We start from the raw sequence: 27801 nt of genomic DNA, 5'->3' as shown, positions 1-27801 counted from the left end.
AAAGCGGGGCGGTAACTCTTGAGAGCTCCGAATCTTCTGCCGCCATCTTTGAGTAGGGCAAATGGTTTTACGGACACGCGTAAAGGATTATCAGTGTATAACGAATACTAAACATTATCAGAAGAATAACCATATACGACTAACACTCTCATACATGTATTAACTATAGACTAATTCGTTTAGATTAACACAACAAATTGTATGTCGTCGAATGATTATTGTGTACCATTTCCCTCAGTTGGCGAGCTAATTGTTTATGTCCACCGGATTAATGTACGAATCAGAGTCATTTGAACTTCGTGCTGTGAATTTCCTAGAACGTTGACCACAGGAAAGATGGCGGCAGGTGAAATGGTGACGTCATTGCTACCTTTACCCTCAGAATCTCATTACAGAGCTGCTGTTACGCTGAGGGGCTGCTTCTACAAGGCTTAGAGGTAAGATGATCATGATGAGTGGTATGTGAGATGGCAACCAGAACATTAATCCCCATACATCCTGCAATCCTTAGGCCTTCTGGACTGTGCTATAATGAATCATTAGTTTTATGTAGAAATATTATGTCCACAGTGGAGATACAGCTTAGATATTGGGTATTGATTTGCACTACAGTACATTCATTTCAATAGATCACACAAATTATCTAGATTTTTGGAAAATAATGAACAAAGGAAACTTGTTTGTGATGAATATATATTTTTGCAAATAAACCAGTTTTGTGCTTATACATATTGGCCCTCATTCCGAGTTGTTCGCTCGCAAGCTGCTTTTAGCAGCTTTACACACGCTAAGCCGCCGCCTACTGGGAGTGAATCTTAGCTTCTTAAAATTGCGAACAAAAGATTCGCAATATTGCGAAAAGACATCTCTGTGCAGTTTCTGAGTAGCTCGAGACTTACTCTGCCAGTGCGATCAGTTCAGTGCTTGTCGTTCCTGGTTTGACGTCACAAACACACCCAGCGTTCGCACAGACACTCCTCCGTTTTTCCAGCCACTCCCGCGTTTTTCCCAGAAACGGTAGCGTTTTTTCACACACTCCCATAAAACGGCCAGTTTTCGCCCAGAAACACCCACTTCCTGTCAATCACATTACGATCACCAGAACGAAGAAAAAACCGTGAGTAAAATACCTAAATGCATAGCAAATTTACTTGGCGCAGTCGCACTGCGGACATTGCGCATGCGCACTAAGCGGAAAATCGCTGCGATGCGAAGAAATTTACCGAGCGAACAACTCGGAATGACCCCCATTGTTTTCAAATACGTTGTTCTCTCATCAAAGTATCCACCCTGAGCGGCGATTATAGCAGTGCAAATGCGGGGCGTTCTGACAGTCAATTTGTCTAAAGTTTCAGCTCAGGTCGCAGCCCACTTGTCCTGTAGCATGTACATCGCGAACACCTGTTCAGATGATCCCAAAGGAGTTCAATTGGATTGCAATCAGGACTGTGGCGGCCAAACCATGTTCTTCAGCGCCTGTTGTCGTTGTTTTGACTGCACATATTTGTTGCAGACTGGAGGTATGTTTTAGGTCGTTCTCTTTCTGTAGTGTGAAACCACGACCAATATGACAGGTGCCGGAAAGGATGGCATAGTGCATTTGGATGTTGTGGTAGTCTTTGGAGTCCATGATTACTTAGATTTTTATAAAATCACCAAACGCACCACTTCCGAAAGACCATAATGGAACCTCCTCCATGCTTGACTGTGGGCAGAATGCAAACAGGAAGCATGCGCTCGCTTGCGGCATGACAAATGAACTTGCGCCTCTTGGACCCAAACTTTGATTTGTCTGTGAAAATAACTTTCTTCTGCTGACTAGTGGTCCAGCTTCTGTGCTGTTTAGCCCACAACAGCCTCTTCCTTTTATTTATGGACCTAAGGAATGGTTTTCGGACTGCGCTTGACACTCTTTTTCTCGTTTCCATCGGATCAGCATGGATCTGACAAGCTGTTAGGAATCTGTCCCGTTTGGAACACAGGGGTGACTGTATCAATCAGTGTTATGGGGGAGAAGTGGTATCAGCGCGGTTATGTGCGTTGATACTGCTTCTCCCCCATGTATTAAAGCAATGGTTAATTGTAATCCTGTTGTGTGCTCACGTACACCTTTGTACACTGCAGGCCACCAAGAGAAACCTCCAAACTGTGCCCTGCACTTCTCAAAGCAACCATGGCAGATTGCTTTTCGATTGACAAACTCCTTCCTGGGAGCCATTTATGAGGCTACTTTACACGTTTTCACAAGTGTTCACAGTATCCCAATACAAGGCGAACTCCGTAATTCTTCCTGTGTGTATGTGCTGATCAATCGGTTTCAAAACCACCAGGGTCCCAGAGCAAGTCCTGGTGTTTTTTACTAAAAATAAAGATTTTAGGAAAAATCAGACTTGTTCTGGAGATGCGTAAAAAAAAAAAAGATGCAGTGCACTGCAATCAATTTTCTGGGTTCTAACTTAATCCACATCCCTAAGTGCACCGGAGCAGCAGGGAGATCTAAGAACCGGCCAAGGAGGGTCACAGCAGCAAGTGGGCGTCGGTCAGCATCCAGCACAACCCAAACACTGGGAGCTAGAGAGAAGACAAGCAGTTGGAGTCACCCCTAGGATGCATTTAAAGTTAGCAGTGAGCCAGCAGGTAAGCGCAACACCAGCTAGCCGCAGGAGTCGGAAGCGGAAGCACCAGGCCCCAATGGAAGATGCCCTGGCCTCTTGGAATTTCAGCGAGTAGGCAGGAAGCCACTGCTCAAATAGCCCACCACAAAGCCCCAGGCTGAAAATAGGGGGTATTCACTTTGGAGACCGAACCGGTGTAGAAACAACCAAATAAGCAGGCTAGGGACAGGATATTGCAGGAGAGCTGACAAAATGGTGCCTACACCATGCTATTACAGACCACCTAGTTTGTTGTTTCTTACTGATTCTTGACACTTTTTCTCTTGGTACTGTCCCACGTCTCTTGGCACTAATGCTAGGTACACATTAGACGACTTGCAAATGATGCAATGTCGCAACGATTTCCTCTGAACTCCCGGACACACGATATAGTGCATACACACTGTGCAATCTAACAAAATATATAGTCAGTGGCCACATCCAGTAGTATGCTGTAGCTAACTAAATTCACGGGTTTTCCTGCATGTACAAAAGATCCGAAGATGCGACGAAAAATGTTGCGCATAGTGCGAACATTCTGGACGATTTGAAGATTTTGACGTTCCGATCCATCAGAATTTGACAAATCGTTACAAATATTGTACCCAGCTTTAAGCTTCTAATATGTTTGTTAAGATCTTGCTATAAGTCTTAATGATCAGTATTGATGATGGATACAGGTCTATTGCTCTCATTCATAAAGAAGAGCACCATCCTAGCATATTGTATGTGCTTTGTTATATCTTTAGGTCTTGCTACACTATACACAGTCCTGGAATTAACATGAGGCACAATAGACCGGTGTGTAAGGGCTGTAGAGGAGAAGGGACTGCTTCCTTGATTATGTAAAACTTGTGGAAGTCAAAAAATTTACATAGAGAGAACTTACATACTCCACACATATTGAGTCGCTATGCTTGCAAATACGAGCAGCGAGCACAGCAATATATGGTAACATATGCATTTACACAGACATGCCACAAAGATAGATTCAACACATATTTCATACAGCACATAATTTAAACATATCAAGCGCCAGACATCATAAAGTTTCAAATGATATAATGGAGTAACGTCATGTATGTGTATCATTGGAATGAAGCAAGATGGACATGTCGTTTGGTATTAAAGCAACCAGATTAATGTGTATATCAATTTGATGCCTGTTATTAAGTTGTAGATCATTGCAACAAGTAGATATGATTAAATGTATGAAAGCTAAAGTCACTCTTATTAGAACAATGGATTTCCTGGAAGACAGCATGCCTGACCAGTGGCTATCTCCTGTAATTACACCATCAAGGCTGGACCTTGCTTGCATATGAACTGACCAGTGACTCATCATGAATGAGAAAGTTCCCTCCCCTAGACTAGTCTGTGCACTCCCCCAAACTACATAGTATTTAGCTGATTGCAGACACAAGAGCTGGCTGTTCTTTTGTCCCAGATGGTGGAGATGTTGACTGTCCAGTGGCTGTATGATTTTACAGAGACAGAGTGATATGGTATGGAGACTTTAATTGAGCAAAATATGGTAATTGTATCGCTGGCCATGTATGTATTTGAATTAGTTTGTATTAACTGCTTACTGTGTAAATTGTAACCATGTAAATATATATATATAACGAAAGAAGAATGGAGGGCGCAGGTGTAAGTAAAAGGTTTACAATTCCATTTATTAAAAACAAATGCTCACATACATCTCAGTTTAAAATGGTGCGTTCCGTCCTTCACATAGCAATCAAGCCCCGGAGCCGCTCTCTCCCACAACCGATCCTCCGTTTCTCTGTTAGGAATCACGGGCAGTTAATCCTTCTTTCACCGGGAACAAGACCAGGGTATGACTGTCTGTCACCAGCTCCATAGGCCACGCCCAACGCGTTTCGTCAATGGACTTCATCAGGGGGTGTGGCTATGAACTATCTCACACTTCATTTATACCACAAAAAAAACCTGTACATCATTATCCTATGAACCTGTGCAATTTACAAGGATTGGAAGCATTTGAGCTGACACATTCTATACACATATAAGGATATCAAGATCACATGCTTTTAAGAGATTTATATACAGTGCAATCTCTCCAAAAAACTTTTACAAATATCTATTCATATACCATTATTTATAAACCGCTACTATATATCAACATCATATCTCTACCTAGTAGCTATCATATAATAACGAATTTAAAAAAGAATTTAAAAAGACACAACAAGTATGGGTACTCCAGATATCACATATTAGCGCAGTACAACCTGAAAGAGAGTAAATGAAACGGTGACTGGCAACAGATACAAACTTCATAATAGATCATTTCAAGGGATAAAACCAGAGAATAATAATCATTTTGGTATGTTCAAGTTCAACAAAGGCATTTATTACAAATTAGCCCCTTTCAACCTGAATTCCAATATACCCGTAGGAGCTCAGCTCACAGTGGGGCAAAGGGATCAATGATCCGACTACAATGCCGCACAAAGCGAGGTCCCCGTGGTACATCTAATGTAAAAAAGGGGTAATATCATAGTTCTCATTTAGTCCTAATGGACTAATTGTCTCTAACGCATGGATCCAAAAAAACTCCCTTTTACTAAGCTGTTTTAGAATATCTCCCCCTCTATCATCTAACCTAACATGCTCCAGTGCTTTAAAGCTGAACTTACTTAGATCACCTCCATTGCACTTCAGAAAATGCCTGGGGACACTATGTTCCTGACATAGTGTCCCCAGGCATTTTCTGAAGTGCAATGGAGGTGATCTAAGTAAGTTCAGCTTTAAAGCACTGGAGCATGTTAGGTTAGATGATAGAGGGGGAGATATTCTAAAACAGCTTAGTAAAAGGGAGTTTTTTTGGATCCATGCGTTAGAGACAATTAGTCCATTAGGACTAAATGAGAACTATGATATTACCCCTTTTTTACATTAGATGTACCACGGGGACCTCGCTTTGTGCGGCATTGTAGTCGGATCATTGATCCCTTTGCCCCACTGTGAGCTGAGCTCCTACGGGTATATTGGAATTCAGGTTGAAAGGGGCTAATTTGTAATAAATGCCTTTGTTGAACTTGAACATATCAAAATGATTATTATTCTCTGGTTTTATCCCTTGAAATGATCTATTATGATGTTTGTATCTGTTGCCAGTCACCGTTTCATTTACTCTCTTTCAGGTTGTATTGCGCTAATATGTGATATCTGGAGTACCCATACTTGTTGTGTCTTTTTAAATTCTTTTTTAAATTCGTTATTATATGATAGCTACTAGGTAGAGATATGATGTTGATATATAGTAGCGGTTTATAAATAATGGTATATGAATAGATATTTGTAAAAGTTTTTTGGAGAGATTGCACGGTATATAAATCTCTTAAAAGCATGTGATCTTGATATCCTTATATGTGTATAGAATGTGTCAGCTCAAATGCTTCCAATCCTTGTAAATTGCACAGGTTCATATGATAATGATGTACAGGTGTTTTTTGTGGTATAAATGAAGTGTGAGATAGTTCATAGCCACACCCCCTGATGAAGTCCATTGACGAAACGCGTTGGGCGTGGCCTGTGGAGCTGGTGACAGACTGTCATACCCTGGTCTTGTTCCCGGTGAAAGAAGGATTAACTGCCCGTGATTCCTAACAGAGAAACGGAGGATCGGTTGTGGGAGAGAGCGGCTCCGGGGCTTGATTGCTATGTGAAAGACGGAACGCACCATTTTAAACTGAGATGTATGTGAGCATTTGTTTTTAATAAATGGAATTGTAAACCTTTTACTTACACCTGCGCCCTCCATTCTTCTTTCGTTACATGTGCATTGGAATTAGTGGCTCTAATTCCTAAACGGAGGAAGCGGCAGCATACATCGTATATAAAAAACGGGACACAGGACTTTCTAAAAATCTACTGGATACGTGAAAAAGGAAAGTGTGTCTGATGCGCAGCTTTTTTATTGACAAATATATATATATATATATATATATACTGTACATTGTGATATATTGAATACATATCCTTTTAATAACAAATACAGGTTGAGTATCCCTTATCCAAAATGCTTGAGACCAGAGGTATTTTGGATATGGGATTTTTCCGTATTTTGGAATAATTGCATACCATAATGAGATATCATGGTGATGGGACCTAAATCTAAGCACAGAATGCATTTATGTTTCATATACACCTTATATACAGCCTGAAGGTCATTTTAGCCAATATTTTTTATAACTTTGTGCATTAAACAAAGTGTGTGTACATTCACACAATTCATTTATGTTTCATATACACCTTATAAACACAGCCTGAAGATCATTCAATACAATATTTTTAATAACTTTGTGTATTAAACAAAGTTTGTGTATATTGAGCCATCAAAAAACAAAGGTTTCATTATCTCACTCTCACTCAAAAAAGTCCGTATTTCGGAATATTCCGTATTTCGGAATATTTGGATATGGGATACTCAACCTGTATATACATCAATGAGCTTTGGAAATCAGATAATGTGTGGGTGTATTGTTTTCTCTTATGGGATGCAGTGTTTTGCGATGTATAGCGCACATTCATAGCACATGGTAATAAGATGCGCAGGTGTCCACAGTATATATTAGAGCGGGCATTTTAAATATTTGTTAGAAAGCAATTTGGCATTTACAAACTGATCAACAAGCAAGAAATCTAAGGACTGAAAAATGAAGTGATTGCGGTGAGGAAATATTAAGGTGACTGAGTACAGGAGGCTAATAGAATTATATGTGCTGTCCAAGGCTGGGGAAGGTTTGTAAAAGACGTGTGACTAATGAATGGAGTGGGGGCATTGGAAGCTAATGACTACACTTATGTAAGTGTGACCCGGTTATGCCTCTCTCTTTCTGTCATACATAGCATTTCATCTTTTCTCTATCGTCCTAAGTGGATGCTGGGGTTCCTGAAAGGACCATGGGGAATAGCGGCTCCGCAGGAGACAGGGCACAAAAAAGTAAAGCTTTACTAGGTCAGGTGGTGTGCACTGGCTCCTCCCCCTATGACCCTCCTCCAGACTCCAGTTAGATTTTGTGCCCGAACGAGAAGGGTGCAATCTAGGTGGCTCTCCTAAAGAGCTGCTTAGAGAAAGTTTAGTTTAGGTTTTTTTCTTTACAGTGAGTCCTGCTGGCAACAGGATCACTGCAACGTGGGACTTAGGGGGAAAGTAGTAAACTCACCTGCATGCAGAGTGGATTTGCTGCTTGGCTACTGGACACCATTAGCTCCAGAGGGATCGAACACAGGCCCAGCCGTGGAGTCCGGTCCCGGAGCCGCGCCGCCGACCCCCTTGCAGATGCTGAAGCGTGAAGAGGTCCGGAAACCGGCGGCTGAAGACTCCTCAGTCTTCATAAGGTAGCGCACAGCACTGCAGCTGTGCGCCATTTTCCTCTCAGCACACTTCACTGGGCAGTCACTGAGGGTGCAGAGCGCTGGGGGGGGGCGCTCTGAGAGGCAAATATAAACCTTATACAAGGCTAAAAATACCTCACATATAGCCCATAGGGGCTATATGGAGATATTTAACCCCTGCCTGACTGGAAAAATAGCGGGAGAAGAACCCGCCGAAAAAGGGGCGGGGCCTATCTCCTCAGCACACGGCGCCATTTTCTGTCACAGCTCCGCTGGTCAGAACGGCTCCCAGGTCTCTCCCCTGCACTGCACAGAGAGGGGGGGCACATTAATGGCTATATATATATATATTAAAGCAGCTATAAGGGAGCACTTAATATAAGGATATCCCTTGTATATATAGCGCTTTGTGGTGTGTGCTGGCAGACTCTCCCTCTGTCTCCCCAAAAGGGCTAGTGGGTCCTGTCTTCATTAGAGCATTCCCTGTGAGTTTGCGGTGTGTGTCGGTACGTGGTGTCGACATGTATGAGGACGATATTGGTGTGGAGGCGGAGCAATTGCCAAATATGCAGATGTCACCCCCCAGGGGGTCGACACCAGAATGGATGCCTTTATTTGTGGAATTACGTGATGGTTTATCTTCCCTTAAACAGTCAGTTGAGGACATGAGGCGGCCGGACAATCAATTAATGCCTGTCCAGGCGCCTCAAACACCGTCAGGGGCTGTAAAACGCCCTTTGCCTCAGTCGGTCGACACAGACCCAGACACGGGCACTGATTCCAGTGACGACGGTAGAAATTCAAACGTATTTTCCAGTAGGGCCACACGTTATATGATTTTGGCAATGAAGGAGACGTTACATTTAGCTGATACTACAGATACCGTAAAACAGGGTATTATGTATGGTGTGAAAAAACTACAAACAGTTTTTCCTGAATCAGAAGAATTAAATGACGTGTGTGATGAAGCGTGGGTTGCTCCTGATAAAAAGTTGATAATTTCAAAAAAGTTATTGGCATTATACCCTTTCCCGCCAGAGGTTAGGGCGCGCTGGGAAACACCCCCTAAGGTGGACAAGGCGCTCACACGCTTATCCAAACAAGTGGCGTTACCCTCTTCTGAGACGGCCGCACTTAAGGATCCATCAGATAGAAAGATGGAAGTTATTCAAAAGAATATATACACACATGCAGGTGTTATACTACGACCAGCTATAGCAACTGCCTGGATGTGCAGTGCTGGAGTAGTTTGGTCAGAATCCCTGATTGAAAATATTGATACCCTAGATAGGGACAATGTTTTACTGTCGTTAGAACAAATAAAGGATGCATTTATCTATATGCGTGATGCACAGAGGGATATTTGCACACTGGCATCTCGGGTGAGTGCTATGTCCATTTCAGCCAGAAGAGCCTTATGGACACGACAGTGGACAGGCGATGCGGATTCAAAACGTCACATGGAGGTTTTGCCGTATAAAGGGGAGGAGTTATTTGGAGTTGGTCTATCAGACTTGGTGGCCACGGCTACTGCCGGGAAATCCACTTTTTTACCTCAAGTCACTCCCCAACAGAGAAAGGCACCGACCTTTCAACCGCAGCCTTTTCGCTCCTACAAAGATAAGAGAGCAAAGGGCTTGTCGTACCTGCCACGAGGCAGAGGAAGAGGGAAGAGACACCAACAGGCAGCTCCTTCCCAGGAACAGAAGCCCTCCCCGGCTCCTGCAAAAACCTCAGCATGACGCTGGGGCCTCTCAAGCGGACTCGGGGACAGTGGGGGGCCGTCTCAAAAATTACAGCGCGCAGTGGGCTCACTCGCAGGTAGACCCCTGGATCCTGCAGATAATATCTCAGGGGTACAGGTTGGAATTAGAGACGGATCCTCCTCATCGTTTCCTGAAGTCTGCCTTACCAACCGTCTCTTCCGAAAGGGAGAGGGTGTTGGAAGCCATTCACAAGCTGTACGCTCAGCAGGTGATAGTCAAAGTACCCCTATTACAACAAGGAAAGGGGTATTATTCCACTCTATTTGTGGTACCGAAGCCGGATGGCTCGGTAAGGCCTATTCTAAATCTGAAGTCCTTGAACCTCTACATAAAAAAGTTCAAGTTCAAGATGGAGTCACTCAGAGCAGTGATAGCGAACCTGGAAGAAGGGGACTTTATGGTATCCTTGGACATCAAGGATGCGTATCTACACGTTCCGATTTACCCCGCACACCAGGGGTACCTCAGGTTCATTGTTCAAAACTGTCACTATCAGTTTCAGACGCTGCCGTTCGGATTGTCCACGGCGCCTCGGGTCTTTACCAAGGTAATGGCCGAGATGATGATTCTTCTTCGAAGAAAAGGCGTATTAGTTATCCCATACTTGGACGATCTCCTAATAAGGGCAAGGTCCAGAGAACAGCTGGAGACAGCTTTAGCACTATCTCAAGAGGTGCTAAGACAACACGGGTGGATTCTGAATATTCCAAAATCCCATTTAATCCCGACAACTCGTCTGCTGTTCCTAGGAATGATTCTGGACACGGTTCAGAAAAAGGTTTTCCTTCCAGAGGAAAAAGCCAAGGAGTTATCCGATCTGGTCAGGAACCTCCTAAAACCAGGAAAAGTGTCAGTACATCAATGCACAAGAGTCCTGGGAAAAATGGTGGCTTCTTACGAAGCAATTCCATTCGGCAGATTCCATGCAAGAATATTCCAAAGGGATCTGTTGGACAAATGGTCAGGGTCGCATCTGCAGATGCACCTGCGAATAACCCTGTCACCAAAGACAAGGGTGTCACTTCTGTGGTGGTTGCAGAAGGCTCACCTATTAGAAGGCCGCAGATTCGGCATTCAGGATTGGATCCTGGTGACCACGGACGCCAGCCTGAGAGGCTGGGGAGCAGTCACACAAGGAAGAAACTTCCAGGGAGTATGGACGAGTCTGGAAAAGTCTCTTCACATAAACATTCTGGAACTAAGAGCAATCTACAATGCTCTAAGCCAGGCGGAACTTCTCCTGCAAGGAAAGCCGGTGTTGATTCAGTCGGACAACATCACGGCGGTCGCCCATGTAAACAGGCAGGGCGGCACAAGAAGCAGGAGTGCAATGGCAGAAGCTGCCAAGATTCTTCGCTGGGCGGAGAATCACGTGATAGCACTGTCAGCAGTGTTCATCCCGGGCGTGGACAACTGGGAAGCAGACTTCCTCAGCAGACACGATCTTCATCCGGGAGAGTGGGGTCTACATCCAGAAGTCTTCAACATGTTAATAGACCGTTGGGAAAGACCAATTGTAGACATGATGGCGTCTCGCCTCAACAAGAAACTGGACAAATATTGCGCCAGGTCAAGAGATCCACAGGCAATAGCTGTGGACGCACTGGTAACTCCTTGGGTGTACCAGTCAGTGTATGTGTTTCCTCCTCTGCCGCTCATACCAAAGGTATTGAAGATCATACGGCAAAGAAGAGTAAGAACAATACTAGTGGTTCCGGATTGGCCGAGAAGGACTTGGTATCCGGAACTTCAAGAGATGCTCACGGACGAACCGTGGCCTCTACCTCTGAGAAGGGACCTGCTACAGCAGGGTCCCTGTCTTTTTCAAGACTTACCGCGGCTGCGTTTGACGGCATGGCGGTTGAACGCCAGATCCTAAAAGGGAAAGGCATTCCAGAAGAAGTCATTCCTACCTTGATTAAGGCACGGAAGGAAGTCACCGTGAAACATTATCACCGCATTTGGCGAAAATATGTAGCGTGGTGCGAGGATCGGAGGGTTCCGACGGAGGAATTCCAACTGGGTCGTTTCCTACATTTCCTGCAATCAGGATTATCTATGGGTCTCAAATTGGGATCCATTAAGGTTCAAATTTCGGCCCTGTCAATATTCTTCCAAAAAGAATTGGCCTCTGTCCCTGAGGTCCAGACTTTTGTCAAGGGAGTACTGCATATACAGCCTCCTGTGGTGCCTCCGGTGGCACCGTGGGATCTAAATGTAGTTTTAGATTTCCTCAAATCCCATTGGTTTGAACCATTGAAAAAGGTGGATTTGAAATATCTCACATTGGAAGTGACTATGTTACTAGCCCTGGCCTCTGCCAGGAGAGTATCTGAATTGGCGGCTTTATCTTATAAAAGTCCTTATCTAATCTTCCATTCGGATAGGGCAGAACTGCGGACTCGTCCGCATTTTCTCCCTAAAGTGGTATCAGCATTTCATCTGAACCAACCTATTGTGGTGCCTGCGGCCACTAGCGACTTGGAGGACTCCAAGTTGTTGGACGTTGTCAGAGCCTTAAAAATATACATTGCAAGGACGGCTGGAGTCAGAAAATCTGACTCGCTGTTTATATTGTATGCACCCAACAAGTTGGGCGCACCTGCTTCTAAGCAGTCGATTGCTCGTTGGATTTGTAACACAATTCAACTTGCACATTCTGTGGCAGGCCTGCCACAGCCTAAAACTGTAAAAGCCCACTCCACAAGGAAGGTGGGCTCATCTTGGGCGGCTGCCCGAGGGGTCTCGGCATTACAACTCTGCCGAGCAGCTACGTGGTCGGGGGAGAACACGTTTGTAAAATTTTACAAATTTGATACCCTGGCAAAGGAGGACCTGGAGTTCTCTCATTCGGTGCTGCAGAGTCATCCGCACTCTCCCGCCCGTTTGGGAGCTTTGGTATAATCCCCATGGTCCTTTCAGGAACCCCAGCATCCACTTAGGACGATAGAGAAAATAAGAATTTACTTACCGATAATTCTATTTCTCGGAGTCCGTAGTGGATGCTGGGCGCCCATCCCAAGTGCGGATTATCTGCAATACTTGTACATAGTTATTGTTAACTAATTCGGGTTATTGTTAAGGAGCCATCTTTAAGAGGCCCTTTCTGTTGTCATACTGTTAACTGGGTTTAGATCACAAGTTGTACGGTGTGATTGGTGTGGCTGGTATGAGTCTTACCCGGGATTCAAAATGCCTCCCTTATTGTGTATGCTCGTCCGGGCACAGTACCTAACTGGAGTCTGGAGGAGGGTCATAGGGGGAGGAGCCAGTGCACACCACCTGACCTAGTAAAGCTTTACTTTTTTGTGCCCTGTCTCCTGCGGAGCCGCTATTCCCCATGGTCCTTTCAGGAACCCCAGCATCCACTACGGACTCCGAGAAATAGAATTATCGGTAAGTAAATTCTTATTATTCCTACTTCCATAACCAATGATCATCCATCCGCTGCGCATGATGTCATGTTGGAGAGCCAGCTCGATTTTTATGCATGCTTGGAAAAGGCCAACGCAAACTTATGTGAAAAGTGAGCAATGCAACCATAGGCTTTACTATAAGGCTAGGGAATAATACTCTGTAGCAAAAGGAAACCCATTTGTGACACAGTAGAAGGGAAGGTAGCGCTAAAGAATGTCTTGGTTATTTGAAAGGTCCTCTTTTGGTGAGCTCGTTTGTTATTTCGACTTCAATAACATGTCTATGCTGATGATACTAAAATCTACCTTTCCTCCCTTGCCCTCTCCCCCTCTCTCCTCACTTGTATTTCTTAAATGGTCATCTTCCCACCCTCCGCATAACCTCACCTCCCACAATTTCATCAATTGATGGCACAACTATCTCCTCTAGCCCTCAAGTACGCTGTCTTGGAGTTATCCTTGATTCCTCCCTCTCCTTCAAGTTACACATTCAGTACCTCTCACAGTCCTGATGTTTCCATCTCAAAAATATTTCCAGGATCAGACCCTTTCTCATCCTGGATGTTACTAAGACCCTCATCCACTCACTGGTCATCTCCAGATTGGACTTCTGTAGTCTCCTTCTATCTGGCCTCCCTGACAAACGCCTCTTTCCACTCCAATCTATCCTCAATGCTGCTGCCTGGCTCATCTTCCTCTCCAAACGTATTACATCCACCTCCCCTCTCTTAGAAGCCTTTCACTGGCCCCTGTTCCCTTTCCGAATCCAACTAAAGCTTCTCACACTAACTTACAAAGCCCTCACCTATTCCTCTCCCATTTATATATCTGACCTTATCTCCCTTTACACTCCCACCCATCGTTCCACAATACAGTTTGGAATTCCCTGCCTGAGAAAGTAGTAACGGCGGACTCAGTCAACACCTTTAAGAATGGGTTAGATAAATTCCTAATGGATAAGGACATCCAGGGTTATGGTGCATAGTCACGCACTATAGTTATTAAAACACAACGGCTGACATCAGCAGCAGGCAAAATTAGTCCTAAAATAAAACTGCATAGGAGACCACAAATAGGTTGAACTCGATAGACAAATTGTCTTTTTCTCTGACGTCCTAGTGGATGCTGGGAACTCCGTAAGGACCATGGGGAATAGCGGGCTCCGAAGGAGGCTGGGCACTCTAGAAAGATCTTAGACTACCTGGTGTGCACTGGCTCCTCCCACTATGACCCTCCTCCAAGCCTCAGTTAGATTTCGTGCCCGGCCGAGGTTGGATGCACACTAGGGGCTCTCCTGAGCTCTTAGAAAGTTATAGTCTTAGAATTTGTTATTTTCAGTGAGACCTGCTGGCAACAGGCTCACTGCAGCGAGGGACTAAGGGGAGAAGAAGCGAACTCGCCTGCTTGCAGCCGGATTGGGCTTCTTAGGCTACTGGACACCATTAGCTCCAGAGGGATCGACCGCAGGCCCAGCCTTGATGTTCGGTCCCGGAGCCGCGCCGCCGTCCCCCTTACAGAGCCAGAAGCAAGAAGATGGTCCGGAAAATCGGCGGCATGAAGACATCCTGTCTTCACCAAGGTAGCGCACAGCACTGCAGCTGTGCGCCATTGCACCTCATACACACTTCACACTCCGGTCACGCAGGGTGCTGGGGGGGGCGCCCTGAGGCAGCAATAAAAACACCTTGGCTGGCTAAAATACCTCAATATATAGCCCCTGGGGCTATATATGAGGTAAATACCCCTGCCAGAATCACATAAAAAGCGGGAGAATACGCCGTGAAAAAGGGGCGGAGCCTATCTCCTCAGCACACTGGCGCCATTTTTCCCTCACAGCTTGGCAGGAAGGAAGCTCCCTGGCTCTTCCCTGCAATTCTACAGTACAGTAAGAGGGAAAAGAGAGGGGGGGCATTAAAATTGGCACTGTATACAGTATATTATATTGAAAAGCAGCTATTAGGGACATAACTCAGTTAGTCCCTGTATATATATATATAGCGCTCTGGTGTGTGCTGGCATACTCTTACTCTGTCCCCCCAAAGGGCTTTTGTGGGTCCTGTCCTCTGTTTGAGCATTCCCTGTGTGTGTGGAGTGTGTCGGTACGGCTGTGTCGACATGTTTGAGGAGGATAATGATGTGGAGGAGGAGCAGATGCCTTTAGCAGGGATGTCACCCCCTGGGGGTCAGACACCTGAGTGGATGGTATTATGGCAGGAAATGAGTGCACGTATAGACTCCTTACATAAAAAATTTGACGACATGCCGACTGTGGGACAGCCGAGTCTTCAGCTCGTGCCTGTCCAGGTGTCTCAAAAGTCATCAGGGGCTCTGAAACACCCGCTATCTCAGGTGGCACAAGTAGATGTCGACACGGATACTGACACCAGTGTCGACGACGATGAGTCAAATTTAATGCCCGTTAAGTCCATTCACTGCATGATTGAGGCAATGAAAGAGGTGTTAAATATTTCTGATTTACATCCAGGTACCACAAAAAAGGGTATTATGTTTGGGGAGAAAAAACTACCTGTAGTTTCTCTAACGTCCTAAGTGGATGCTGGGGACTCCGTCAGGACCATGGGGTTTAGCGGCTCCGCAGGAGACAGGGCACAATAATAAAAGCTTTAGGATCAGGTGGTGTGCACTGGCTCCTCCCCCTATGACCCTCCTCCAAGCCTCAGTTAGATCTTTGTGCCCGGCCGAGAAGGGTGCAATCTAGGTGGCTCTCCTGAGCTGCTTAGAATAAAAGTTTAAGTTAGGTTTTTTATTTTCAGTGAGTCCTGCTGGCAACAGGCTCACTGCTACGAGGGACTTAGGGGAGAGAAGTAAACTCACCTGCGTGCAGGATGGATTTGCTTCTTAGGCTACTGGACACCATTAGCTCCAGAGGGAGTCGGAACACAGGTCTCACCCTGGGGTTCGTCCCGGAGCCGTGCCGCCGACCCCCCTTGCAGATGCCGAAGTTGCAGAGGTCCAGAAACAGGCGGCAGAAGACTTTCAGTCTTCATAAGGTAGCGCACAGCACTGCAGCTGTGCGCCATTGTTGTCAGCACACTTCATACCAGCGGTCACTGAGGGTGCAGGGCGCTGGGGGGGGCGCCCTGGGCAGCAATGTATTATACCTTTTTTATGGCTAAAATACATCACATATAGCCCTTGAGGCTATATGGATGTATTTAACCCCTGCCAGATCTCACAAACTCCGGGAGAAGAGCCCGCCGTTTTAGGGGGCGGGGCCTATTCTCCTCAGCACACGGCGCCATTTTCCTGCTCAGCTCTGCTGTGAGGAAGGCTCCCAGGCTCTCCCCTGCACTGCACTACAGAAACAGGGTTAAAACAGAGAGGGGGGGCACTTATTTGGCGATATGATTACATATGTGAAAATGCTATAAGGGAAAACACTTGTATAAGGGGTTGTCCCTGTATAATTATAGCGTTTTTGGTGTGTGCTGGCAAACTCTCCCTCTGTCTTCCCAAAGGGCTAGTGGGGTCCTATCCTCTATCAGAGCATTCCCTGTGTGTGTGCTGTGTGTCGGTACGTGTGTGTCGACATGTAGGAGGACGATGTTGGTGAGGAGGCGGAGCAAATTGCCTGTATTGGTGATGTCACTCTCTAGGGAGTCGACACCGGAATGGATGGCTTATTTAGGAATTACGTGATAATGTCAACAAGGTCGGTTGACGACATGAGACGGCCGGCAAACAAATTAGTACCTGTCCAGGCGTCTCAGACACCGTCAGGGGCTTGTAAAAACGCCCATTTACCTCAGTTGGTCGACACAGACACGGACACTGACTTCAGTGTCGACGGTGAAGAAACAAACGTATTTTCCTTTAGGGCCACACGTTACATGTTAAGGGCAATGAAGGAGGTGTTACATATTTCTGATACTACAAGTACCACAAATAAGGGTATTATGTAGGGTGGGAATAATCTACTTGTAGTTTTTCCTGAATCAGATAAATTAAAGTGTGTGATGATACGTGGGTTTCCTCCGATAGAAAATTATTGGAGGTATACCCTTTCCCGCCAGAAGTGAGGGCGAGTTGGGAAACACACCTTAGGGTGGATAAGGCGCTCACACGCTTATAAAAACAAGTGGTGTTACCGTCTCCAGATACGGCCGCCCTCAAAGAGCCAGCTGATAGGAAGCTGAAAAATATCCTAAAAAGTATATACACACATACTGGTGTTATACTACGACCAGCAATCGCCTCAGCCTGGATTTGCAGCGCTGGGGGGGCTTGGTCGGATTTCCTGACTGAAAATATTGATACCCTTGACAGGAACAATATTTTATTGACTATAGAGCATTTTAAGGATGCATTTCTATATATGCGAGATGCGCAGAGGGATATTTGCATTCTGGCATCAAGAGTAGATGTGATGTCCATATCTGCCAGACGATGTTTATAGACACGACAGTGGTCAGGTGATGCAGATTCCAGACGTCACATGGAAGTATTGCCGTATAAAGGGGCGGTCCATCGGACCTGGTGGCCATGGCAACAGCTGGAAAATCCACTTTTGTTACCCCAAGTCACATCTCAGCAAAAAAGGACACAGTCTTTTCAGTCTCAGTCCTTTCGTACCCATAAAGGCAGGAGGGCAAAAGGCCAGTCATATCTGCCCAGGGTTAGAGGAAAGGGAAGAAGACTGCAGCAGGCAGCCCATTCCCAGGAACAGAAGTCCTCCACAGCTTCTGCCAAGTCCGCAGCATGACGCTGGGGCCATACAAGCGGACTCAGGTGCGGTGGGGGGTCATCTCAAGAGTTTCAGCACGCAGTGGGCTCACTCACAAGTGGACTCCAGGATCCTACACGTAGTATCCCAGGTGTACATTGGAAATTCGAGACGTCTTCCCCTCACAAGTTCCTGAAGTCTGCTTTACCAACGTCTCCCTCCGACAGGGAGGCAGTATTGGAAAAAAATTCACAGGCTGTATTCCCAGCAGGTGATAATCAAAGTACCCCTCCTACAACAAGGGAAGGGGTATTATTCCACACTATATTGTGGTACTGAAGCCAAACGGCTCGGTGAGATCTAAAAGATTTGAACAATTACATACAAGGGTTCAAATCAAGATGGAGTCACTCAGAGCAGTGATAGCGAACCAGGACGATATGGTGTCACTGGATATCAGGGACGCTTACCTACATGTCCAAATTTTGCCCTTCTCACCAAGGGTATCTCAGGTTCGTGGTACAGAACTGTCACTATCAGTTCAGACGCTGCCGTTTGGATTGTCCACGGCACCCCGGGTCTTTACCATGGTAATGGCCGAAATGATGATTCTTCCTAAAAGAAATATGGACGCTTTCCTGATAAGGGCAAGGTCCAGAGAACAGTTGGCGGTCGGAGTAGCACTATCTCAAGTAGTTCTACGACAGCACGAGTGGATTCTAAATATTCCAAAATCGCAGCTTTTTCTGACGACACGTCTAATGTTCCTAGGAATGATTCTGGACACAGTCCAGAAAAGGATGTTTTCTCCCGGAGAAAAAGACCAGGGAGTTATCCGAGCTAGTCAGGAACCTCCTAAAACCAGGAAAAGTATCAGTGCATCATTGCACAAGGGTCCTGTGAAAAATGGTGGTTTCTTACAAAGCGATCCCATTCGGTAGATTTCACGCAAGAACCTTTCAGTGGAATCTGCTGGGAATATGGTCCGGATCGCATCTTCAGATGCATCAGCGGATAACCCTGTCTCCAAGGACAAGGGTGTTTTCTTCTGCGGTGGCTGCAGAGTGCTCATCTATGAAAGGGCCGCAGATTCGACATTCAGGACTGGGTCCTGGTGACCACGGATGCCAGCCTGAGTGGCTGGGGAGCAGTCACACAAGGAAAAAATTTCCAGGGAGTGTGATCAAGTCTGGAGACTTCTCTCCACATAAATATACTGGAGCTAAGGGCAATTTACAAGGCTCTAAGCTTAGCAAGACCTCTGCTTCAAGGTCAGCCGGTATTGATCCAGTGGGACAACATCACGGCAGTCGCCCACGTAAACAGACAGGGCGGCACATGAAGCAGGAGGGAAATGGCAGAAACTGCAAGGATTCTTCGCTGGGCGAAAAATCATGTGATAACACTCTCAGCAGTGTTAATTCCGGGAGTGGAAAACTGGGAAGCAAACTTCCTCAGCAGGCATAACCTCCACCCGGGAGAGTGGGGACTTCAGCGGGAAGTCTTCCACATGATTGTAAAACGTTGGGAAAAACCAAAGGTGGACATGATGGCGTCCCGCCTGAACAAAAAACTAGACAAATATTGCGCCAGGTCAAGGGACCCTCAGGCAATAGCGGTGGACGCTCTGGTAACACTGTGGGTGTACCAGTCAGGGTATGTGTTCCCTCCTATGCATCTCATACCAAAAGTACTGAGAATCATAGGAAGGAGATGAGTAAGAACGATACTCGTGGTTCCGGATGGGTCAAGAAGGACTTGGTACCCGGAACTTCAAGAGATGCTCACAGAAGAACCGTGGCCTCTACCTTTAAGAAAGGACCTGCTCCAGCAGGGGCCTTGTCTGTTCCAAGACTTACCGCGGCTGCGTTTGACGGCATGGCAGTTGAACGCCGGATCCTGAAAGGGCATTCTAGATGAAGTCATCCCTACCCTGGTCGAAGCCAGGAAGGATGTAACCGCAAAACATTTTCACCGCATTTGGCGAAAATATGTTGCGTGGTGTGAGGCCAAGAAGGTCCCTACAGAGGAATTCCAACTGGGTCGTTTCCTACATTTCCTGAAAACAGGACTGTCTATGGGCCTAAAATTAGGGTCCATTAAGGTTCAAATTTCGACCCTGTCAAATTTCTACCAGAAAGAACTGGCTTCAGTGCCTGAAGTTCAGACGTTTGTAAAAGGGGTACTGCATATACAGCCTCCTTTTGTGCCCCCAGTGGCACCTTGGGATCTCAATGTTGTTTTGAGTTTCCTAAAGTCACATTGGTTTGATCCACTCACCACTGTGGAATTAAAATATTTCACATGGAAGGTGAAGATTCTATTAGCCCTGGCTTCAGCCAGGCGTGTGTCAGAATGGGCGGCTTTATCATATAAAAGCCCTTACTTAATTTTTCATTCTGACAGGGCAGAATTGAGGACTCGTCCTCAATTTTCTCCTTAAGGTGTTTTCTGTTTTTCACATGAACCAACCTATTGTGGTACCTGCGGCTACTAGGGACTTGGAGGACTCCAAGTTACTTGACGTTGTCGGGGCCCTGAAAATATATGTTTCCAGGACGACTGGAGTCAGAAAATCTGACTCGCTGTTTAGCCTGTATGCACCCAACAAGATGGGTGTTCCTGCTTCTAAGCAGACGATTGCTCGCTGGATTTGTAGTGCAATTCTGCTTGCACATTCTGTGGCAGGCTTGCCACAGCCAAAATCAGTAAAAGCCCATTCCACAAGGAAGTGGGCTCATCTTGGGCGGCTGCCCGAGGGGTCTCGGCTTTACAACTTTGCCGAGCTGCTACTTGGTCAGGGGCACACCCTGACTGAGGAGGACCTGGAGTTCTCTCATTCGGTGCTGCAGAGTCATCCGCACTCTCCCGCCCGTTTGGGAGCTTTGGTATAATCCCCATGGTCCTGACGGAGTCCCCAGCATCCACTTAGGACGTTAGAGAAAATAAGAATTTACTTACCGATAATTCTATTTCTCGTAGTCCGTAGTGGATGCTGGGCGCCCATCCCAAGTGCGGATTGTCTGCAATACTTGTACATAGTTATTGTTACAAAAATCGGGTTATTCTTGTTGTGAGCCATCTTTTCAGAGGCTCCTTCGTTGTTATCATACTGTTAACTGGGTTCAGATCACAGGTTGTACGGTGTGATTGGTGTGGCTGGTATGAGTCTTACCCGGGATTCAATATCCTTCCTTATTATGCACGCTCGTCCGGGCACAGTATCCTAACTGAGGCTTGGAGGAGGGTCATAGGGGGAGGAGCCAGTGCACACCACCTGATCCTAAAGCTTTTATTATTGTGCCCTGTCTCCTGCGGAGCCGCTAAACCCCATGGTCCTGACGGAGTCCCCAGCATCCACTACGGACTACGAGAAATAGAATTATCGGTAAGTAAATTCTTATTTTTTCCCCCGTCAGATGAATTAAATGAAGTGTGTGAAGAAGCGTGGGCTTCCCCTGATAAGAAATTGGTAATTCCTAAGAAGCTACTAATGGCGTTCCCTTTCCCGCCAGAGGATAGGTTACGTTGGGAAACACCCCCGAGGGTGGATAAAGCGCTCACACGTTTGTCTAAAAAGGTGGCACTACCGTCCCAGGATACGGCCGCCCTTAAGGAACCTGCTGATAGAAAGCAGGAGGCGATCCTGAAGTCTGTATATACACACTCAGGCATTATACTCAGACCAGCTATTGCGTCAGCATGGATGTGCAGTGCTGCCGCTGCGTGGTCAGATAAACTGTCAGAAAATATTGACACGTTAGACAGAGACACGATCCTGTTAACAATTGACCATATCAAAGACTCAGTCTTATACATGAGAGATGCACAGAGGGAAATCTGCCGGCTGGCATCTAAAGTAAGTGCATTATCCATCTCTGCTAGGAGATGCTTATGGACTCGCCAGTGGACTGGAGATGCAGATTCCAAAAGGCAGAGGCAGGGGAAAAAGGCTGCAGCAAACAGCAGGTTCCCAGGAACAAAAGTCCTCCCCCGCTTCCTCTTCCAAGTCCGCCGCATGACGGTGGGGCTTCACAGGCGAAGCCAGGTACGGTGGGGGCCCGCCTCAGGAATTTCAGCAATCAGTGGGCTTGCTCACAGGTGGATTCCTGGATCCTTCAAATAGTATCTCAGGGATACAGGCTGGAATTCGAGGCGACTCCACCCCGCCGTTTCCTAAAATCCGCCTTGCCGATTGCTCCCTCAGACAGGGAGGCGGTGCTAACAGCGATTCACAAGCTGTATTCCCAGCAAGTGATAATCAAGGTACCCCTACTTCAACAAGGCCGGGGTTACTATTCCACACTTTTTGTGGTGCCGAAACCGGACGGTTCGGTGAGACCCATTTTAAATTTGAAATCCTTGAACACATACATAAAAAAATTCAAGTTCAAGATGGAATCGCTCAGGGCGGTTATTGCAAGCCTGGACGAGGGCGATTACATGGTATCCCTGGACATCAAGGATGCTTACCTGCATGTCCCCATTTACCATCCTCACCAGGAGTACCTCAGATTTGTGGTACAGGATTGCCATTACCAATTCCAGACGCTGCCGTTTGGACTCTCCACGGCACCGAGGGTATTTACCAAGGTTATGGCGGAAATGATGATACTCCTTCGAAAAAAGGGAGTTTTAATTATCCCATACTGGAACGATCTCCTAATAAAGGCACGATCCAAGGAACAGTTGTTAGTGGGAGTAGCACTATCTCAGGAAGTGCTGAGCCAGCACGGTTGGATTCTGAATATCCCAAAGTCACAGCTGGTCCCCACGACACGTCTAATGTTCCTGGGAATGATTCTGGACACGGCCCAGAAAAAAGTGTTTCTCCCGGAGGAGAAAGCCAGGGAGTTGTCTTCTCTAGTCAGAGACCTCCTAAAACCAAAACAGGTATCGGTGCATCACTGCACGCGGGTCCTGGGAAAGATGGTAGCTTCTTACGAAGCAATTCCATTCGGCAGGTTCCATGCCAGAATTTTTCAGTGGGACCTGTTGGACAAGTGGTCCGGATCGCATCTTCAGATGCATCGTTTAATAACCCTGTCTCCACGAACCAGGGTGTCTCTTCTGTGGTGGCTGCACAGTGCTCATCTTCTGGAGGGCCGCAGATTCGGCATACAGGACTGGGTCCTGGTGACCACGGATGCCAGCCTACGAGGCTGGGGGGCAGTCACAAAGGGAAGAAATTTCCAAGGACTATGGTCAAGTCAGGAGACTGCCCTTCACATAAATATTCTGGAACTAAGGGCCATTTACAATGCCCTAAGTCAAGCAAAATCCCTGCTCCTACACCAGCCGGTGCTGATCCAGTCAGACAACATCACGGCAGTCGCCCATGTGAATCGACAGGGCGGCACAAGAAGCAGGACGGCGATGGCAGAAGCCACAAAAATTCTCAGATGGGCGGAGAATCATGTACTAGCACTGTCAGCAGTGTTCATCCCGGGAGTGGACAACTGGGAAGCAGACTTTCTCAGCAGGCACGACCTCCACCCGGGAGAGTGGGGACTTCATCCAGAAGTTTTCCAAATGATTGTAAATCAATGGGGTCGTCCACAGGTGGACATGATGGCGTCCCGCCTAAACAAAAAACTAGAGAAGTTTTGCGCCAGGTCAAGAGACCCTCAGGCGATAGCTGTGGACGCTCTAGTGACACCGTGGGTGTACCGGTCAGTTTATGTGTTCCCTCCTCTACCTCTCATACCAAAGGTATTGAGAATAATAAGAAAGCGAGGAGTAAGCACAATTCTCGTGGTTCCGGATTGACCGAGAAGAGCGTGGTACCCGGAACTTCAAGAGATGATCTCAGAGGACCCGTGGTCTCTGCCGCTCAGACAAGACCTGTTGCAGCAGGGCCCCTGTCTGTTCCAAGACCGCGGCTGCGTTGACGGCATGGCGGTTGAACGCCGGATCCTGAAGAAAAAGGGCATTCCGGAGGAAGTCATTCCTACGCTTATTAAAGCCAGGAAAGATGTTACAGCAAAGCATTATCACCGCATATGGCGGAAATATGTTGCATGGTGTGAGGCCAAAAAGGCCCCAACAGAGGAATTTCAACTAGGTCGATTTCTGCATTTCCTGCAAGCAGGAGTGAATATGGGCCTAAAACTGGGCTCCATTAAGGTACAGATCTCGGCTCTGTCAATTTTCTTTCAAAAAGAACTAGCTTCAGTACCTGAAGTTCAGACATTTGTGAAAGGAGTGCTGCATATTCAGCCCCCATTTGTGCCTCCTGTGGCACCTTGGGATCTCAACGTGATGTTGAGTTTCTTAAAATCACATTGGTTTGAGCCACTAAAAACCGTGGATCTGAAATATCTCACGTGGAAAGTGGTCATGTTATTGGCCTTGGCTTCAGCCAGGCGAGTGTCAGAGCTGGCGGCTTTATCATGTAAAAGCCCTTATCTGATTTTCCATATGGATAGGGCAGAATTGAGGACTCGTCCCCAGTTTCTCCCTAAGGTGGTGTCAGCGTTTCACCTGAACCAGCCTATTGTGGTGCCTGCGGCTACTAAGGATTTGGAGGACTCCAAGTTGCTAGACGTTGTCAGGGCCCTGAAAATATATGTTTCCAGGACGGCTGGAGTCAGAAAATCTGACTCGCTGTTTATCCTGTATGCACCCAACAAGCTGGGTGCTCCTGCTTCTAAGCAGACTATTGCTCGTTGGATTTGTAGTACAATTCAGCTTGCACATTCTGTGGCAGGCCTGCCACAGCCAAAATCTGTAAAAGCCCATTCCACACGGAAGGTGGGCTCTTCTTGGGCGGCTGCCCGAGGGGTCTCGGCTCTACAACTTTGCCGAGCAGCTACTTGGTCAGGGGCAAATACGTTTGCTAAATTCTACAAATTTGATACCCTGGCTGAGGAGGACCTGGAGTTCTCTCATTCGGTGCTGCAGAGTCATCCGCACTCTCCCGCCCGTTTGGGAGCTTTGGTATAATCCCCATGGTCCTTACGGAGTTCCCAGCATCCACTAGGACGTCAGAGAAAATAAGAATTTACTCACCGGTAATTCTATTTCTCGTAGTCCGTAGTGGATGCTGGGCGCCCATCCCAAGTGCGGATTGTCTGCAATACTTGTACATAGTTATTGTTAACTAAATCGGGTTATTGTTGAGCCATCTGTTGAGAGGCTCTATTGTTTCATACTGTTAACTGTGTTTCATATCACGAGTTGTACGGTGTGATTGGTGTGGCTGGTATGAGTCTTACCCGGGATTCAAAATCCTTCCTTATTGTGTACGCTCGTCCGGGCACAGTACCTAACTGAGGCTTGGAGGAGGGTCATAGTGGGAGGAGCCAGTGCACACCAGGTAGTCTAAGATCTTTCTAGAGTGCCCAGCCTCCTTCGGAGCCCGCTATTCCCCATGGTCCTTACGGAGTTCCCAGCATCCACTACGGACTACGAGAAATAGAATTACCGGTGAGTAAATTCTTATTTTTTTCAACCTTAGATACTATGTTACTATGTATGTTACATGCCATCTCTCCTGCTAACTGGTTAATTTTTTTGGCCTTGGTTCTCCCTACCTCTGGAATTCTCTACCTTTCCCTATCAGACCTCCACCTCTTGATAAAACTTTAAACGGGCTCTCAAGACTCTTTTCTTCATCAAACCCAGCCATCTCTCATCCTAACCCCCTAACCCTCTATTCCATGCTCACTTCTTCCCCATCTGTGTCACACCTGACTGTCTGCCCCTCCCCTTCAGAATGTAAGCTCTCACAAGCAAGACTCTCTCCCCTCGTGTGCTTTCCCTCTTTTAGACCTTTTTCTACTCCATACTCCCTACAACTGCACCTAGCCCTTGATTTCTGCCACCCTGACGCAGAAATGTTTATATACTATGTACTTGTCCTACATTGTATTGTACTATAAGTAATTGTTTTCTTGTCTTACTCATTGTTTATGTATTTTGTTAGGCGTGCGGAACCCTTGTGGCACCATAATAGGCTATATTCCGTAAGTTTGTGGCCTAACGCAGAAAGTAATGTGGATTGTCAATGCTTATGAAGTTAAAAACGACTTTCCCCTTCTGTAGGATATGGTTTCCTGTGGCAGCTATTAGGGGACATTCCCGAGAAATGGTGCTGTAACCAATTACATTCTTGCAGTCATTTGTCTAGTTTGTATACAAAATTGATGCTAATGTTATTTATTATGGGTTACAGCACGTTTCTTACATTTATCCGAATGCTATGACTACATTTTGGCCATGTTTAATGGTTAGTTACAGAATCTATCCAGACCGTGTCACAACCTGTGGCTCACGCTCTTAATCCTTTTTCTTTTCATGCTTGTATTTAGTATAGGTCCATATTCATTTTACATGTATGTGTTTTCCACCTCCTGATGTTTTCTTTTGTGGAGGGCAACGCAAATCGTCTCATCACCGCCCCTTGTCCTGTCCACTTCACAAGGCGGCTGTGGGGTGAGCGCAGGGTACTGAAGAGTGGCCACCTTTGCAGGCGCTGGGAGACTCCTGATAGTTCTGGGCATGTATTGGTTGAGGGGATCATGATCCAATAGCATATATTGATTTACACAGAAGGTAAAGATTGCACTGCCCAGCTGAGCTTACAATCTAATAGGATCATGGAACACACAATACATAAGGTAGAGGAATAACAATTTTAGCTGCTGGTGGGGAAAGAGACTACAGTAGGGCGGAAACCATTATTGGGCACGTTAGAAGCAGACCTCCTTTAAACCCGTATGAATACAAGATGGGAGAGTATGGGGGTTACAGCATTTCAGTCAGGATTATTACTTTGTAAGAAAAGAATCATTATCTGCCATTAAGAAGATCGCTTTAACCAAACCTGTGATTTCCTTTATCTGCAGGTGACAAAAACACCGTCCTGTTCAAAGCCATGAAGATCCTGCTTGTGTTTGATTTTGACCACACCATTGTTAATGATAACAGCGACACCTGGATTGTCCAGTGTGCCCCCGATAAAAGGCTCCCAAACGTGTTGCAGAATTCTTACGAGAAAGGAAAATGGACAGAATACATGGGCCGGATCTTCACCTACCTTGGAGAACAGGGAATACGCGAGGATGACATGAAGAAAATAATGATCGCCATCCCCTATACTCCAGGAATGACTGAGCTCCTCCAGTTCATTGGCCAGAACAAGGACTGTTTTGATTGCATAATCATCTCCGACTCAAATACCATCTTTATTGACTGGATCCTGACCCACGCCAACGTCCAAAACGTCTTCGATGTGGTGTTCAGTAACCCTGCAGCTTTTGATCGCTTTGGGAATCTTACCGTGCAAAATTTTCACATCCACAACTGTAAGACCTGCCCAAAGAACCTGTGCAAACGGAAAGTGTTAGAGGAATTTGTAGCTCAGCAGATAACAAGCGGCGTGCAGTATTCTAAAATCGTATACATTGGCGATGGCAGCAATGACCTCTGCCCTGTAACCTACCTGAAGAAAGATGATATCGCTATGCCGAGGGAGGGTTACACATTGCAGAAGCGCATTGCCAAGGAGCTCGACATAATCGATTCCTCTATAAGCGTATGGTCAACTGGCGCTGAGATACTGTCTCATCTGAAGCTGTTGTTGGAAGAATAAAAATCAGACCCCAATTTTTTTTTTATATTTCTCAAGCCCTTTAATAAAATGTAAGACTCATCTACCTGGATAATATATACAGTATAATCTACAAACAATGTTTAACGTGGTTAACAGTATGTGGCCTTTTATCCTTAAGGTTGTCAAGATTGTTAGGAGTTCAGTGATTTGTTTTGCTGTAAGGGGGTGATTCATTTGTGCTGTGCGCCCCTGCTTCTATACGAATGGGCGTCTATCGGAACTATTCAGTTGTTGCCCTGATCAGACGAATAATTAATCGCAGCAGTCACATTTTCTCTAACGTCCTAGAGGATGCTGG

At 46.2% G+C, this 27801-nt stretch overlaps 1 protein-coding gene across 1 annotated transcript; it reads left to right on the top strand.

The window, feature by feature from the left end:
* Nucleotides 1-34: 34 nt before the first annotated feature.
* Nucleotides 35-27542, top strand: PHOSPHO2 (phosphatase, orphan 2). Its single transcript, XM_063933514.1, has 2 exons — nucleotides 35-437; nucleotides 26737-27542. Exon 2 carries the CDS (start codon nucleotides 26766-26768, stop codon nucleotides 27480-27482), a length of 717 nt encoding a protein of 238 aa, XP_063789584.1. The 5' UTR covers nucleotides 35-437; nucleotides 26737-26765; the 3' UTR covers nucleotides 27483-27542.
* Nucleotides 27543-27801: the final 259 nt, after the last annotated feature.

This window comes from Pseudophryne corroboree, chromosome 7 (assembly GCF_028390025.1).
Source record: "Pseudophryne corroboree isolate aPseCor3 chromosome 7, aPseCor3.hap2, whole genome shotgun sequence".
Lineage (NCBI taxonomy): Eukaryota > Metazoa > Chordata > Amphibia > Anura > Myobatrachidae > Pseudophryne > Pseudophryne corroboree.
Note: the sequence above shows the minus strand (reverse complement) of the source record. Positions and strands in the feature narration are given on the sequence as shown.